The sequence below is a fragment of the Rattus norvegicus genome, chromosome 7 (genome assembly GCF_021556685.1).
Source record: "Rattus norvegicus strain SHRSP/BbbUtx chromosome 7, alternate assembly SHRSP_T2T, whole genome shotgun sequence".
Taxonomy (NCBI): domain Eukaryota; kingdom Metazoa; phylum Chordata; class Mammalia; order Rodentia; family Muridae; genus Rattus; species Rattus norvegicus.
This window is the reverse complement of record NC_141540.1, coordinates 19,831,105-19,844,312: the sequence shown is the minus strand read 5'-3', so window position 1 is coordinate 19,844,312 and position 13,208 is coordinate 19,831,105. Positions and strand designations below refer to the sequence as shown.

The 13,208-nt window shown below is 38.4% G+C and overlaps 1 protein-coding gene across 5 annotated transcripts in view; it reads left to right on the top strand.

Moving 5' to 3' along the window:
• Hnrnpm (heterogeneous nuclear ribonucleoprotein M) overlaps positions 1–13,208 on the top strand; it is a 38,060-nt gene that overhangs the window by 16,680 nt on the left and 8,172 nt on the right. For 3 of the 5 annotated variants that reach the window (XM_087555361.1, NM_001109911.1, XM_087555359.1), the window contains 7 exons: positions 975–1,166; positions 1,986–2,139; positions 2,802–2,851; positions 4,046–4,106; positions 6,667–6,768; positions 7,931–7,975; positions 8,380–8,457. In XM_087555361.1, coding sequence (XP_087411487.1) covers positions 975–1,166; positions 1,986–2,139; positions 2,802–2,851; positions 4,046–4,106; positions 6,667–6,768; positions 7,931–7,975; positions 8,380–8,457 — 682 coding nt within the window. The remainder of the gene's footprint in view (positions 1–974; positions 1,167–1,985; positions 2,140–2,801; positions 2,852–4,045; positions 4,107–6,666; positions 6,769–7,930; positions 7,976–8,379; positions 8,458–13,208) is intronic. The other 2 variants (NM_053876.2, XM_087555360.1) reach the window with 1 other exon arrangement.

The following is a 13,208-nucleotide window of genomic DNA, read 5'->3' as shown; positions in this document are numbered from 1 at the left end:
GTTCACATACATTTGCTATATATCCCATATGTACACACAGACACAAATAAGAATAAGATAATCATGCCAGCATCAGATTTTCATAATTCTCTTTAGGTGCTGATACACTGCATTGACTGTACTTAAGTGCTAGCACTGGTGCCCTTGAGGGGTTGGGGAACCTGGGATTATAGAATGGTGATTTCAGACTTTGTGAAAAATCATTGATGAGTTTTACAAAGTTACTCTAATAGTAAGAGTCAACCATTGTATGCCCCTGAAGACCTTGTTTCAATCTGGAATTTTTAACTCAGGTCAGCCAATCCTTTTATCCCTTACCTATTCATTTTAGTCAAAATCGTTTTTGGATTTTTAGTTTTATGCCTTTTGGTTCTGAACTGTTACTCTTCTAGAACTCTTCTGGTTGCTGTGGTTTGTTTTGTCTTGTTAATTTGAGAAATACTTTTCAAACTGTTAGTTTCTGCAGTTTTGTTGTTTTGTTTGCTTGTTTTTCTTTGGTGTTGGAAATGGGAGTGACTGGTGCATACTGTGCTGCTTGATAAGGTCTGCCATTACTAAGTTGTATCCAAAGTGAGACTTACTGAGTACACAGCAAGGAGTGTCAGACTGGACTGTAACAGAGTCCTACGTGAAACTTTTTACTTACTTTGAGACAAGGCTTCACTTAGCTTTGTAGGCTGGCTTTGAGTTCAAGCAGACCTTGAACTGCTTTAGCAATCTTGAGGGTTAAGGCTATAGACCTTTATTTTACCACCACTGCTACAGTGCTTTACTGAGAGCCTTTTTATTGTATTTTATTTGTTTAATGATTGTTGCTGGGGATTGCACTTTGGAATATCAGGCAGAAACTTTCACTGAGCTGAGCTGCACCTCGGCAGAAGGGAGCCTCTGTAGTGGTGAAGGCAGCAGTTCCACTAGTTTCTGCAAGCCTATTCTAACCTACTTCAAGCTATAACGCTTTGTGCTTCTTTCAGGATCCTGATGGTGAACATGCAAGGAGAGCAATGCAAAAGGTGATGGCTACGACTGGTGGGATGGGTATGGGACCAGGTGGCCCAGGAATGATTAATATCCCACCCAGTATCCTAAATAATCCTAACATCCCAAATGAGATTATCCATGCATTACAGGCTGGAAGACTTGGAAGCACAGTATTTGTAGCAAATGTAAGTAAATGGGAACATTCTCTAAAATAGAAAAATAGGGAGGGATGGGAGTATGTGAAAACAGTATGCATTTAATTTTACATTGTTAGAAAAGTGTGCAAAACACTTTAGATTGACTGTATCACTGTTCTACAAGTAATTTAAGTAAGACTTAGGATAGATAGCTTGTTTTTATTTTAAAGTAGACCTTCTACTTTGTTCTCTTGTAACCCCTGCATTTGTGGCTTCAGGATTGATCTCAGTCCTACCCAGGTCTTGTTTACTGAGGTTTTCAGGCATTTACAAAAGCAGTAGCTGTATATGCATCCTTATTGGGGTTTATTTAGGTATAGGGAAGAATGGACAGACAATAGAGTTACAGTTTTTGTGTCTGGAGTAAATGGTGATATCTTTATTCTCTGCAAGGACAAATACTTTTAGGACAAAGTGGGTTTAGGAGTGTTGGACAGACTTAAAAGAGGGAGTGACTTTTTGGGGTTTTCAAGACAATTTGTCTGTGGAGTAGCCTTGGCTGGCCTTCAACTCAGATCCACCTGCCTTTGCCTTCTGAGTGCTGGGATTAAAGGCAGGTGCCACCACCATCCTGCTGGCTTTTTAAGTTTGAGGGGGAAAGTTTGTTAAATGTGAGGAGACTTCGGTTGTTCCATTTAAGAGAAGAGATAATAAATAGCAGAGTTAAGGCCAGGCTCTGCAATCCTATTTGAAAAATTCCACTGAAGTTAATTTTCTTGTAAAGTCAGTCAAGCAAGTCTTAATAGTAAAAGTATGTCTTTTTCTCCAAAGTTTACCTTGAGGTTTCTACCCTCTTCTTTCACCTAGCTGGATTATAAAGTTGGCTGGAAGAAACTGAAAGAAGTATTTAGTATGGCTGGTGTGGTGGTCCGAGCAGACATTCTGGAAGATAAAGATGGGAAAAGTCGTGGAATAGGCACTGTGACTTTTGAACAGTCCATTGAAGCTGTGCAAGCTATATGTATCCTTTTGTGGGCGTTTACTCATGGCAGACAGTGCCCACAGCACTGTTAGACGTCTATTAGTGCACCTAAGTATATTATAATAATAAGGCAGAAGTAACTTTTTTCTGTGACTAGAGTGAATAAATTACTATGGAATCTGAAAATTTTCTGGAGTGGAACACAAATGGATAGACACATGCTATGAATGGTCTTTTCAGAAGAGTTTAGGAAAACTCATTTATAAGAACTGGGACTTTTATTTGTTTATAATATCCTTTTGAATTGAACCTTCTGTCTGTTGTAGAGTAGACATTGAAGAGATCTCTCTCCCTGCTGTAGGCTTGCCCTGGGGTTACATCTTTTTAAAGTTACAATGGAGCATGTCACACATAACTACAGAAATTAAACTCAGAAGAGTATTACTGTATGATTTATCCAGAAAATATGCTATTTTAGAAGTAGTAGAACTCTTGACCTGTTGAACACATAGGAAACTGCTTGCTTTAACTAACCAGAAACATTTTGTAGTATAAAGTCTTTACTAAAACTTCATACCTAAAGAGTTGAAATTGCTTATGAATTCAGAGAGGGACTGGTAGCTATGGGATTGTTACCTTTTTATCGATTTATATAGTATGCTTTAACAATTGTTAGAAATAGCCTTAATTGTAATAACCAGCTATGTTTAATGGCCAGTTGCTGTTTGATAGACCGATGCACGTCAAGATGGTAAGTTACTAGGATCACTTTCTTTGTAATATGTTCAAATAAGTTAGGGGAAATTTAGAATTACTAAAACTATATCTAGCCCTTAAATTAGTAGTCTGCGGAGAGATGAGCGCCTTTGCTCATGGAAATTTTTTCTGTAGATCCCTCTCTGGTTGACTATTACTGTTAACTCCTATGTTCAGGAAGTCCATTGAGTATCCTGCGAGCTCCAGTTTTCAAAGTATAACATACAGTGTTTGGTTAGTATTATATTTGTAATGAACAAATATTTGATTCAGACAGCTTTTAAAGGTCTATTGGAGTTAGTCTTCATAAACAATAACTCTGCTATAGTGTTGCCAAAGAAAATAATTTATAGAAACAGTACTGGAAGATGTTGAGGGCAGTCTGGTTAGGGTTCAGATTCAGAAGTAAATGGAACTATAGGTTTTGTTATTTGAAGGAGTTTAATTCTTTGAATAGCTAATGGATTCATAAGTCTCAAAACACATGAAAAGAGAGGCTAGAGAGATGGCTTAGCATTAAGAGCATTGGCTGTTCTTCTAGAAGACTCCTGTTCAATTCCTAGCACCCACATGACAGCTCACCACTCCAGCTCCAAGAGTTCCAACACCTTCACACAGATATACATGTAGGTAAAATACCAGTGCACATAAGATAAGCATAAATAATTAAACCATGAAATGATAGTGTAAGCCTCACTGGTACTTACTGCTCAGGTGCTGCCCTACTCACCAAATAATACAAATGTATTTTTATCCTTCCTGTTGTTGGCCCAGAAGATAAAAACATACTCCCATATATCTCTTTATGTTTGATGTAGTTCTGTGCCGTAGCTATGTCATAGTTTATTTATATTTAACTAATTATCTGGTTTGTTTAGTTTAAACTTTTGCTTTTTCCCTGGTGCTAAGGACTGGTCACAGGGCCTTGTAAATGATAGGCAGGTGTTTTATCTCTGGGCTACATCTCCAAACCTATCTTTGTTATTATTTTTTATTTTGTTTTGTGTAATGTAAGCTATCCTAGAACTTGGTATGTATCCCAAAGCTGGCCTTGAATTCCTGACCCTTTTTTGTAAGTCTCTGAAGTGTTGTGATTACAGGTGTGGAGGTGTACAGGTGGCTTCTCTGGTTCTTTTGTTATTGGTGCTCCAGTAGAGATTTCTTTTTTTCTTTCTTTCTTTTTTTCCAGGATGAGAGGGCTTTACCAAAGGGAGACTTTTTTCCTCCTGAACGCCCACAGCAACTTCCTCGTGAGTATATGAATTATACTAAATAGAAACTGTTACAGTTATATTTACACTTGCGGTTGTGGAAAGGTTACCCTGGGGTTCTCTTGATCTGTTTGTCCTGTCACCACCCCACCCTACACAGGTTGCACTATGTAGCATTGGCTAGCCTGGAACTCACAGAGATCTGTTTGCCTCTAACTTCCTAAGTGTTGGGATTAATGATGTGCACTTGCTATGCATGTCTTGATTAGTTGTTTTCTATAGATTTTTCAGGATAAGAAATGAGTGAAGAAATTCACAACTTAAAGAGTTTTGATAGTGGCACTGGCTCAGAGGGTAAAGGGATCTGATACAAAACCTGATGACTTGAGTTTAACCCCTGGCAGCCACATGTTCGAGGAAGAGATACCTTCAAGTTGTCCTCAGACCTTGACTTGTGTACCAAGGCTTTTTTTGTGTGTGGTGGCCTGAGTGATAATGGCCCTCAATTGGCTCATATATTTGAATGTTTGGTTTCCAGTTAATGGTACGATTATGAAGGATTAGGATGTCTGGCCTTATTGCAGATCATAAGTCACTGGGGCAGGCTTCAAGGTTTCATAGGCCCACAATATCCCCAGTTAATTCTTTGCTTTGTCTTTGTAGAGATGTTAGCTTTTGGTTCTTTTTTTCGGACCTAGGGCGTTGCGCTTCCTAGGCAAGCGTTCTATTACTGAGCTAAATCCCCAACCCCGAGATGTTAGCTTTTAATTACTGTTCTAGTATCTGCCTTGTTGCCGTGCTCCCTGCCATGATGATCAGGGAGTCTTAACTCCTGGAACCATGAGCCCCATATTAAACCTTTTTTTTTTTTTTTTTTTTTAATGAGTTGCCTTGGTCCTGGTATCTTGTCTTATAACAGCATTAGGAGAGCAACACATTGAGTTTTTCTGTTGCAGATACTTTTTAAAGAAGGGCTCTTGGATTACACTGTGACAAGGCAGGCTGCCCAGATATAGAGGGCAAAATTATGCAGTTTGAAAGTGTCTTGGAGTAGGTGGGTGGTTAGACAAATTGCAAATGGAAGTATAGATAAACCTCGTTTCCAATTTTGGGCAGTGCCCAGAACAAGTGGATCTAAAATGCAGCAAGTAAGTCCCATGGTTGCTGAGGAGAGAGCTGAGGAGTGACTGCTACTGGGGATGAGGTTTTCAGAGTGATGAAAAAGTTAATGAAATTGTGTAATTGTAGCCTGAAAGAGCCTATGGCTTTAAGAATAGATCAGAAATGCAGATATACTGATTGGATTAACCAGTGCCAAAAAAGGGATCAGGGAGACAGGAGATGGCTTGTCTGTTGAAAGGACCATATTCCCTTACTACCTGTTTGCAGGTGGTCACTTAACAAGTTTGTTGTTCTTGTTGATGCTCGTGCTAGAGGTAAAGAGCACTATGCCCCAGGGAGCCCATTATTCTTGGTTCTTGGCCTCTTGGTATGGCTCAAAGGGTTGATCTCAGAGCTTTGAGTACATTAGAGTAATAACCCTTGGTGACTTCTTGGAGCTGTTGCCATGCAATTTAAAACCTACTTGTTAGATTAAGTACCTAGAGCCTGACGTGGTTTTTTTGTCGCTCATTATCTTGGTTTAAGTGTCAGGCCTTAGTAGCTCTTTCCAAATATCAGTCTGCATTCTTGTTTTCTTGTTTCTGTTTGCGGAACATAGCGGTGAGGATGTGCTGGATATCAATTTATTAATTGTTGAGGTGGTGGCCCACATCTGTGATACCAGCATTCAGAGGTTATAGGCAAGTTGATCTCAAGTTGGAGGCCAGCCTTAGGCTGCAGACTAAGACCTCATTTTTAAAACTTTTTTTAAAAGCATTTATTTATTTATTATGTATACATCATACAGCTTTCTGCCTGCAGGAATACCTAATTGAACTCAGGACCTCTGGAAGAGCAGACAGTGCTCTTAACCTCTGAGCCATCTCTCCAGCCCAAGACCTCATTTTTAAAAGAAGGGGTCAAAGGGGGAGGGAAGAGAAAAAGGTTAGAGTTTTTTAGAGAAAAAAAAAATGGCGTGGGGCTCAGGCATTGTGCATAACTTTAATCCCAATACTCAGGCAAGGGTCATGTGGATCTTTATAAGTTTGAGGGCAGAGAGGGCTACATAGTGGTACTATATTATTGTATTTGTTTCTTTCGTGCACTCATTTTGTATGTGTATGTCTGTGTAAATGTACAGGTGCTTGAAGGGCATAGAACAACTGGAAAATACCAGCTTTCTCTACCATAGGTTCTGGAGGTAGAGTTCAGGATTGGGTGTAACCCTTGAGTCTTGCCAGCCTGCAAACTGACTTTGTAGCTGCCCTTGTTATATAGGTACATATTCTATGCTCCAGTCTGACTGTATGTAAAAAGCTGTACATGTATAAAGAGGGACACTCAAAGATATGCAGGTGTGTAAGTGTTAAAGTCAAGTCAGGCTTGCTTGGTCTAGGGATGAAGCATGGCAGCCAGAATGTACCAGTGTCTTGCCTCTGAGGATCACCGTGTTTTCAGAAAGGGAAGCCACATTCTTGACTTTCTCTGCTTCTTTCAGATGGACTTGGTGGTATCGGTATGGGGTTAGGACCTGGAGGGCAGCCTATTGATGCCAACCACCTGAACAAAGGCATTGGAATGGGAAACCTAGGACCTGCAGGTGAGAATTGTAGTGGGAATAACTGGGGAAAATTGAATTTTTTTAAAGCCACTATTAGGTGGTCAGTTCTATCTGGAGATTTTCAAATAGGATTAATGCAATTGGGACAAAATCCCATTTTTGTTTCATCCTCATGTGCAGAAAACCAGCATTGTTTTGAGTTGATTTTTTTTTTTTTAAGCCACTGTGCCTCTTCATCTTAGTCATGATGACTTTTGAGCAGACATAGACCATTTACTAAAAGGAAGCAAGGTAGAGAGTTGATCTCACCCAAGGTCACACTGCAGTTACCCAAGGTAACAGTGCAGCCAGCCCACTGACTGTAGGACCCACAGCTCTACCATTGGTGCTTTAAGCCTGTCAAGAAGACTATTTTGCACCTGATGTTGACATAACTTTTTTCTATAGTATGAGCATTTTGATAAAATAAAAGGAATTTGAAAGCTTTTATGAATGACAGAACTCATGGGTTACAAGGAAAAATTAAGAGTTTTTGTTCAGAAGACAAGGAAAATAGAATGAGTAAAAGCTTAGCTATGTGTGTTTTTTAAGTTTCTGAGTACTATATTTTTGTGCTATTAAGGCGTATTTCATTCTTTTAGATATAGACTTGGACTTTTCATAGAATCATTTGAAATGGTTATGTGGATGCTTTGCCTTAGCACTGTCATTCTTACATATCCCTGATCTCATGGCTCTACCAACCTCAACACACTTTATTTGATTGGGAATGGTGGAGGGAGCATGTATGGTTTAGAAACTGCTTTTTTTTTATTATTATTATTATTATTATTATTATTATTATTATTATTTAATTTTTGCTTTTAATAGGGTCTTAAACATCTCTTTCTGTTCTGTAACATTTTAAAAAGCGACTTTACATAATTTGTGTCTGATTGTTATATTTTATATTTAATGTTGTCTGGCTTGGTCATTTAATAAGATTACATGGGCTCTAGTTTTAATCTACATTTAAACTTACTCTGTTAAAAGCTTTTGCTTGAAATACAATCTTGACAGTTAAGATAGTGGATACCCCCACCTTTGAAATATAATAACATCAAAGTTTTTTTTAATGTATTGGTTTGGAATTTTGTGCTTTTAAAGTTAAGCATTATTGTTTTGACATAAAGTTTGTTTGCATTGACTTTCTCTTTTAAAGGAATGGGAATGGAAGGCATAGGATTTGGAATAAATAAAATCGGAGGTAAGAAATTTAAAATAATGTAATCAAAGTGTTTCCCCCCATTTTCCTTGTTTTCAAAACCCTGTGTGGTATCTTCCTTTGGTTTCTAGAAGTCTTAAGAATTACTTGATTTTATTTGTGTATTATTCCAGTGGTTATTTGTTGTTGCCTTGGTTCTGGCTTTCTTACTAACTAGCTCTGTGACTTTGGGCAGATTGCTTTCTCTCTCTGTATTCTTGCTTGTGTATTCACGAAGGGGTCGAATCAAGCCAGGTTTTAAAAAAGGAAATCAAATCTTTTCTTTACCCAAAAGCTCTAAAACTTCGTATATTCATAACATAATGTCAAAAGTGAAATATAAAGTTTTCCTTGCCTGAAGAATGTGAGCAGGTTTGTTGGGATGACATTAAATACTTTTCTTATAGGCATGGAAGGACCCTTTGGTGGTGGTATGGAAAACATGGGGCGATTTGGATCCGGGATGAACATGGGCCGGATAAATGGTAAGAATGGGATTCCCTCCTGCTTGTGTCTTGTCTACCCTTTGATAGCCGAGGGATTCTTCTTGTTTGTAAGCCTACTGTGAGTGATGTCCTACTTCTGTTTCTCCACTTAATCACATACCTTTGAAACTGCTAAAAAACCTAATTCACGTAAGACTTTGAAGGTAGCCAATGTATCAAACCCCCTTACTACTTGAGTAGTAAAAATTTCAAATTTCTTTACTGCCTTCAGCGTTCAAAAACATTTTCCAGGACTGGAGAGAGATTTCAACCTTTTAAGAGTATATACACAACTCATGTAGTGGACTCAGGTTCAATTACTAGCACCCACATGATGACTCACAACTGTCCGTATTCCAGTTCCAGGGAACCTGACACCTAAGTTGATCTCTGCAGGTTCTGCGTGTCTGTTCTCCCCCAACCCCCTTTACCACATACACATGCGCAAATAATAATTAAAGAATGCCTTCCAAAATGCTCTTGGCACAGAATGCTAAACTGGTACATTTTATTTTTATTTGTTACCCTGATTACTCCAAAATGTGGAAAAATTATTTATAAATCCAGTTATGTAACAAATTATAATATCCCTTTCAACCTTATGGTGATAATGATTATATTACAAGATTAACAGTATGTTGATGCCAACTTGCTGGCCTTGTTTTGGTTTACTTGGCCTTATGTAGACATAAATTTAACGGGTGTATTTTTTCCCAGGTTCATTCAATCATAGGGTTACAGTAATTTCTAGACCTGAGCCCTGGAGCTCCTGGGCCTGAGGTCAGAAAAGGAGAAGTGGGTAAATGCATGCCTGACTTGGCCCATGGTAGACCATTCATCCTGTAAATGCTAATGAAGTCTTACAGTTTCTCTGCTCATGACAAGACTTTTCTCTCAGTCAGTATGCCCAAGGAATCTCACTTGACTATTGGAAAGAATTAAATCTCCTAATGATACTAATTACAAGGGGGTTACATACACCTTGCTTCACTGCATTGGAGATGTCATTCATCCTGAAACACAGCTTTGACCTGTTCTTGGGTGTTGTTTGCCTAGTTGACAAAATAAGGCCATCTGTTTGCAAGTACAGAAGAGGTTCCAAAACCTCAGGTAACTCCAGAGCATCAAGCCTGTAATGCTGACCACATCAGCCTTTTAGTTTACTTGGCCTTATGTACACACGAGTACTTGGCCTTATGTAGACATTGACCTGTGGCTGAATTATAATACAGGATTGGACCATCTTTAATAGAAATCAGTGGTACTTTCTCTAATCGTGGGGTTTTGAGTCACCCAAGAGTTACTTGATGGAAGTCAGATTAGTTGTGATAAGACTTCAGATAGCTGTCTTCTGTATATTTGGCTTGAACAAATTAGGGATGGATTCATCCTTGCCTCTACTTGCATTAGTTAATGAGATCTCATTATTTGAGAAGACAAAGTTTGTCCAGAATGCATTAGGCTACTACATATCTGGTAATAAGGTAAATCCCACCGCAGGTATTTGTAAATCTTGCAACAGTAAGTCATGCAGTATTTATTAGGTGAAGAGAATCATTCCCCTCTTTCTCCTCCTGTTTTTATTGTTTTTTTTTTTGTTTTGTTTTTGTTTTTGTTTTTGTTTTTTTTTTTTTTTTTTTTTTTTTTTTTTTTTTTTTGAGACAGGCTTTCTTTTTGAGACAGCCCTGGCTGTCTTAGCACTCTCTATGTAGACCATGATGGCCTCAAACTCAGAGATCCACCTGCCTCTACCTTCCAAGTACTGGTATTAAGACATAGGCCACCTGCATGGCTATGATTCATTCTTATGTGCTCAGATTTAAAACACCTGACTTGATTCCTAAGACAACCATAATTTGATATAGATTTCTTCAGTACATAAATTAGAATGGGAGATATCAAAAGGTCTTGGTGCCAGTGTGATGGTCCAAAAGTGAAACAGTATCATCTTCACATTTAAGTGTTAACCAACATATATATTTTAGAAACAGAACAACCATTCAGTCCTTCTAAGAATCACATGAGTAGGTGGTGTTACCCTCATTTTTTCAGAAACTAGGGCACAAAGAGTAATTTGCCTAAGGTCATATGGCTAGTAATTAGCGATGCTGGGGTATGGAATTCAGCCTTTCTCTAGAACTCACCTCTTCATCATGCCTACATCCTGTCTTTTAGGATCGCCTCTAGCATGGTGGTACCCCCTGTGCTGAGAGACTTGATGTCTTTGCTTTTGAAAATCCTCTCTGTGCCAAAAGAAGTTTGATTTCTACTTGCTGAAAAGCTGCTAGTACTATTCCCTAAGTCATTAAGTCATAAGAGTCATTAAGAATTTGTGCTGTTTTGTTTTATTTCACATTTTGGTTATTTTTTGCTTTGTTTTTGTTCTTTAGTAATGTGTTCAAGCAGTATGTGGCAGGCTAGCATCTTCTAAGGTGTTTTTGAGGATTGCACCATCCAGCCTCCAGAGTACACAGAGCTATGTGTAGGTTTTGTTACCTTTTCTCTGATTCTTAATATAGATAGATGGTGGTGAAGAGATACAGGAAAGCTACATTGTGAGTAATGCAGAGATAGGTTTACATTTCCACTGAACTGGGTTTAGTCTCAAGAATCCACATGGTTGAAGAAGAAAACTTGAATTCTACAAGTTGTCCTGTGGCAACTTAGCATGTGTACTTTCCCATAGGCAGCACGTCTAAACAAATAAATGTAAAAATTCTAACCCAGCCTAACTTCCATATCTCTAATTGTTTACTTCCTTGAAAGGATAAGTGTGAGCTGTATGCAAACAAACTTACAGTTATACACTAAAAGATATATATTATATAATACCAATTTGCCTGATATTCCCAAGGAGTGAAATAAAACTTTTTATTACCCCTTCGGCTGGACATTGAACCCTGTGCCTCAGGCATGCCAGACAAGCATACCATGGATTTATACTCCCCTGTCTATCCAATACTACTAGATTTTCTTATGACTTTTCAGTAGAGGCGGAAAGCAAAGTGATGCACATTTGAATCTTGCATGAGAGAGGTGGATGTATATGTACAGGTATAAAGTAGATGGAGGTAGGGGTCATACATGACTTTTTTTTTTAATATTTACTTTACATATGTAAGTACACTATACCTGTCTTCAGACTCACCAGAAGAGGGCGTCAGATCCCACTACAGATGGTTGTGAGCCACCATGTGGTTGCTGGGAATTGAACTCAGGACCACCAGAAGAGCAGTTAGTGCTTTTTTTTTTTTTTTTTTTTTAAGATTTATTTATTTATTATATATAAGTACACTGTAGCTATCTTCCGATACACCAGAAGAGGGCATCAGATCTCTTTACAGATGGTTGTGAGCCACCATGTGGTTGCTGGGAATTGAACTCTGGACCTCTGGAAGAGCAGTTGGGTACTCTTAACTGCTGAGCCATCTCTCCAGCCCAAGACTTTTTTTAAATGAATTTTATTTTATGAATATGAGGGAGCCTGTGTATGTATGTACATCGTAAGCATGCCTGTTGCCTTTGAGGTCAGACTGTTGTGAGCCTATGTGGGTGCTAGGAATCAAGCCCAGTTCGTCTGTTCTTAACCACTGAGCCATCTCTCCAGCCCCGTGAAGACCATCTTAGGCAGGTATTAAATGTGTTTGGCCTGTCTCTTACAGAGCTTCAACATTTTTAAGACATTGTAACGGATAGGATGGCAAATAACTCTCAGCAGTGTTAACAGTGGTATAAAGAACAAATGGATAGAAATTTGTACCCAGGTATTCGGTTTGGGCAGCCTTTGCATCATATTTGCCAGGCATGTGACCTTGGCCAAGTTGCTATATCAGCAGCACATGCAATATGCTAAGACCTAGAAAGGATTGCTCTTTACAACCAGTAGATAAGCTATGCTCAAAGCAAAAATGTAGGGAGACAGGATAAAGGAACAATTGAAGTCAATGACTTGGAGGCCCAGAGACTTGGTACAGAGTTAGTTGGGGCATCTGCATGGAGGTGGGGTGGTGAGGGGAGCTGTCTATGAATATCTATAGAAAGTTTAAATTTATTGAGTATGTTTTCCTACATAGCAAAAGACTGAGGAGAATGTATGCTCCTCTCACTCAGGAGTCAGAGGTAGTTGGATCTCTTAGTTCCAGGACAGCCAAAAGGCTACATAAAAACCCGTCTCAAAAAACAAAAAAAAATAAACAAAAAAAAACTGGAGAAATGCAAGTTTGGGAGGGTGGGGTGAGGAGGGATTATTTTCCTTTTCAAAAATGTCCTTTTATTATATGACATAAAAGGTAAAACTTCCCTACCTTGTAAAGTACAAGGAAGGTAATAAAATGAATATTTTCTCAATAAATATTTTCATGTATACATGCTTTATCAAATGTTAAAATGGTTATTTTACAAAGTAAGAAATAGAACACAGCTGTGGCATGCAAGTTGTGCTTTTTTTGTTTGTTTATTTTGCTTTATAGATACTTTTTTTGTTATATTTTAATTTTTCTAGACAGGATTTCTCTGTCTGGCCCAGACTGGCCTTGAACTACAGAGATCTGCCTCCTCCTCCATAGTGTTGGGATTAAAGATGTGTGCCACCACCACCCAGTTTCTAAAAGTCTACAAATCTCTTAAAAAACAAACTATCAAGAAACTTTAGTTTCCAGGAAGTTTCATCATTTCTTTTGAAAGCCCTCTTCCTTCTAATTAGTTCTGTTTTCCTAGATTTTTTTATGACTTGATGACCTCAAGCACACATT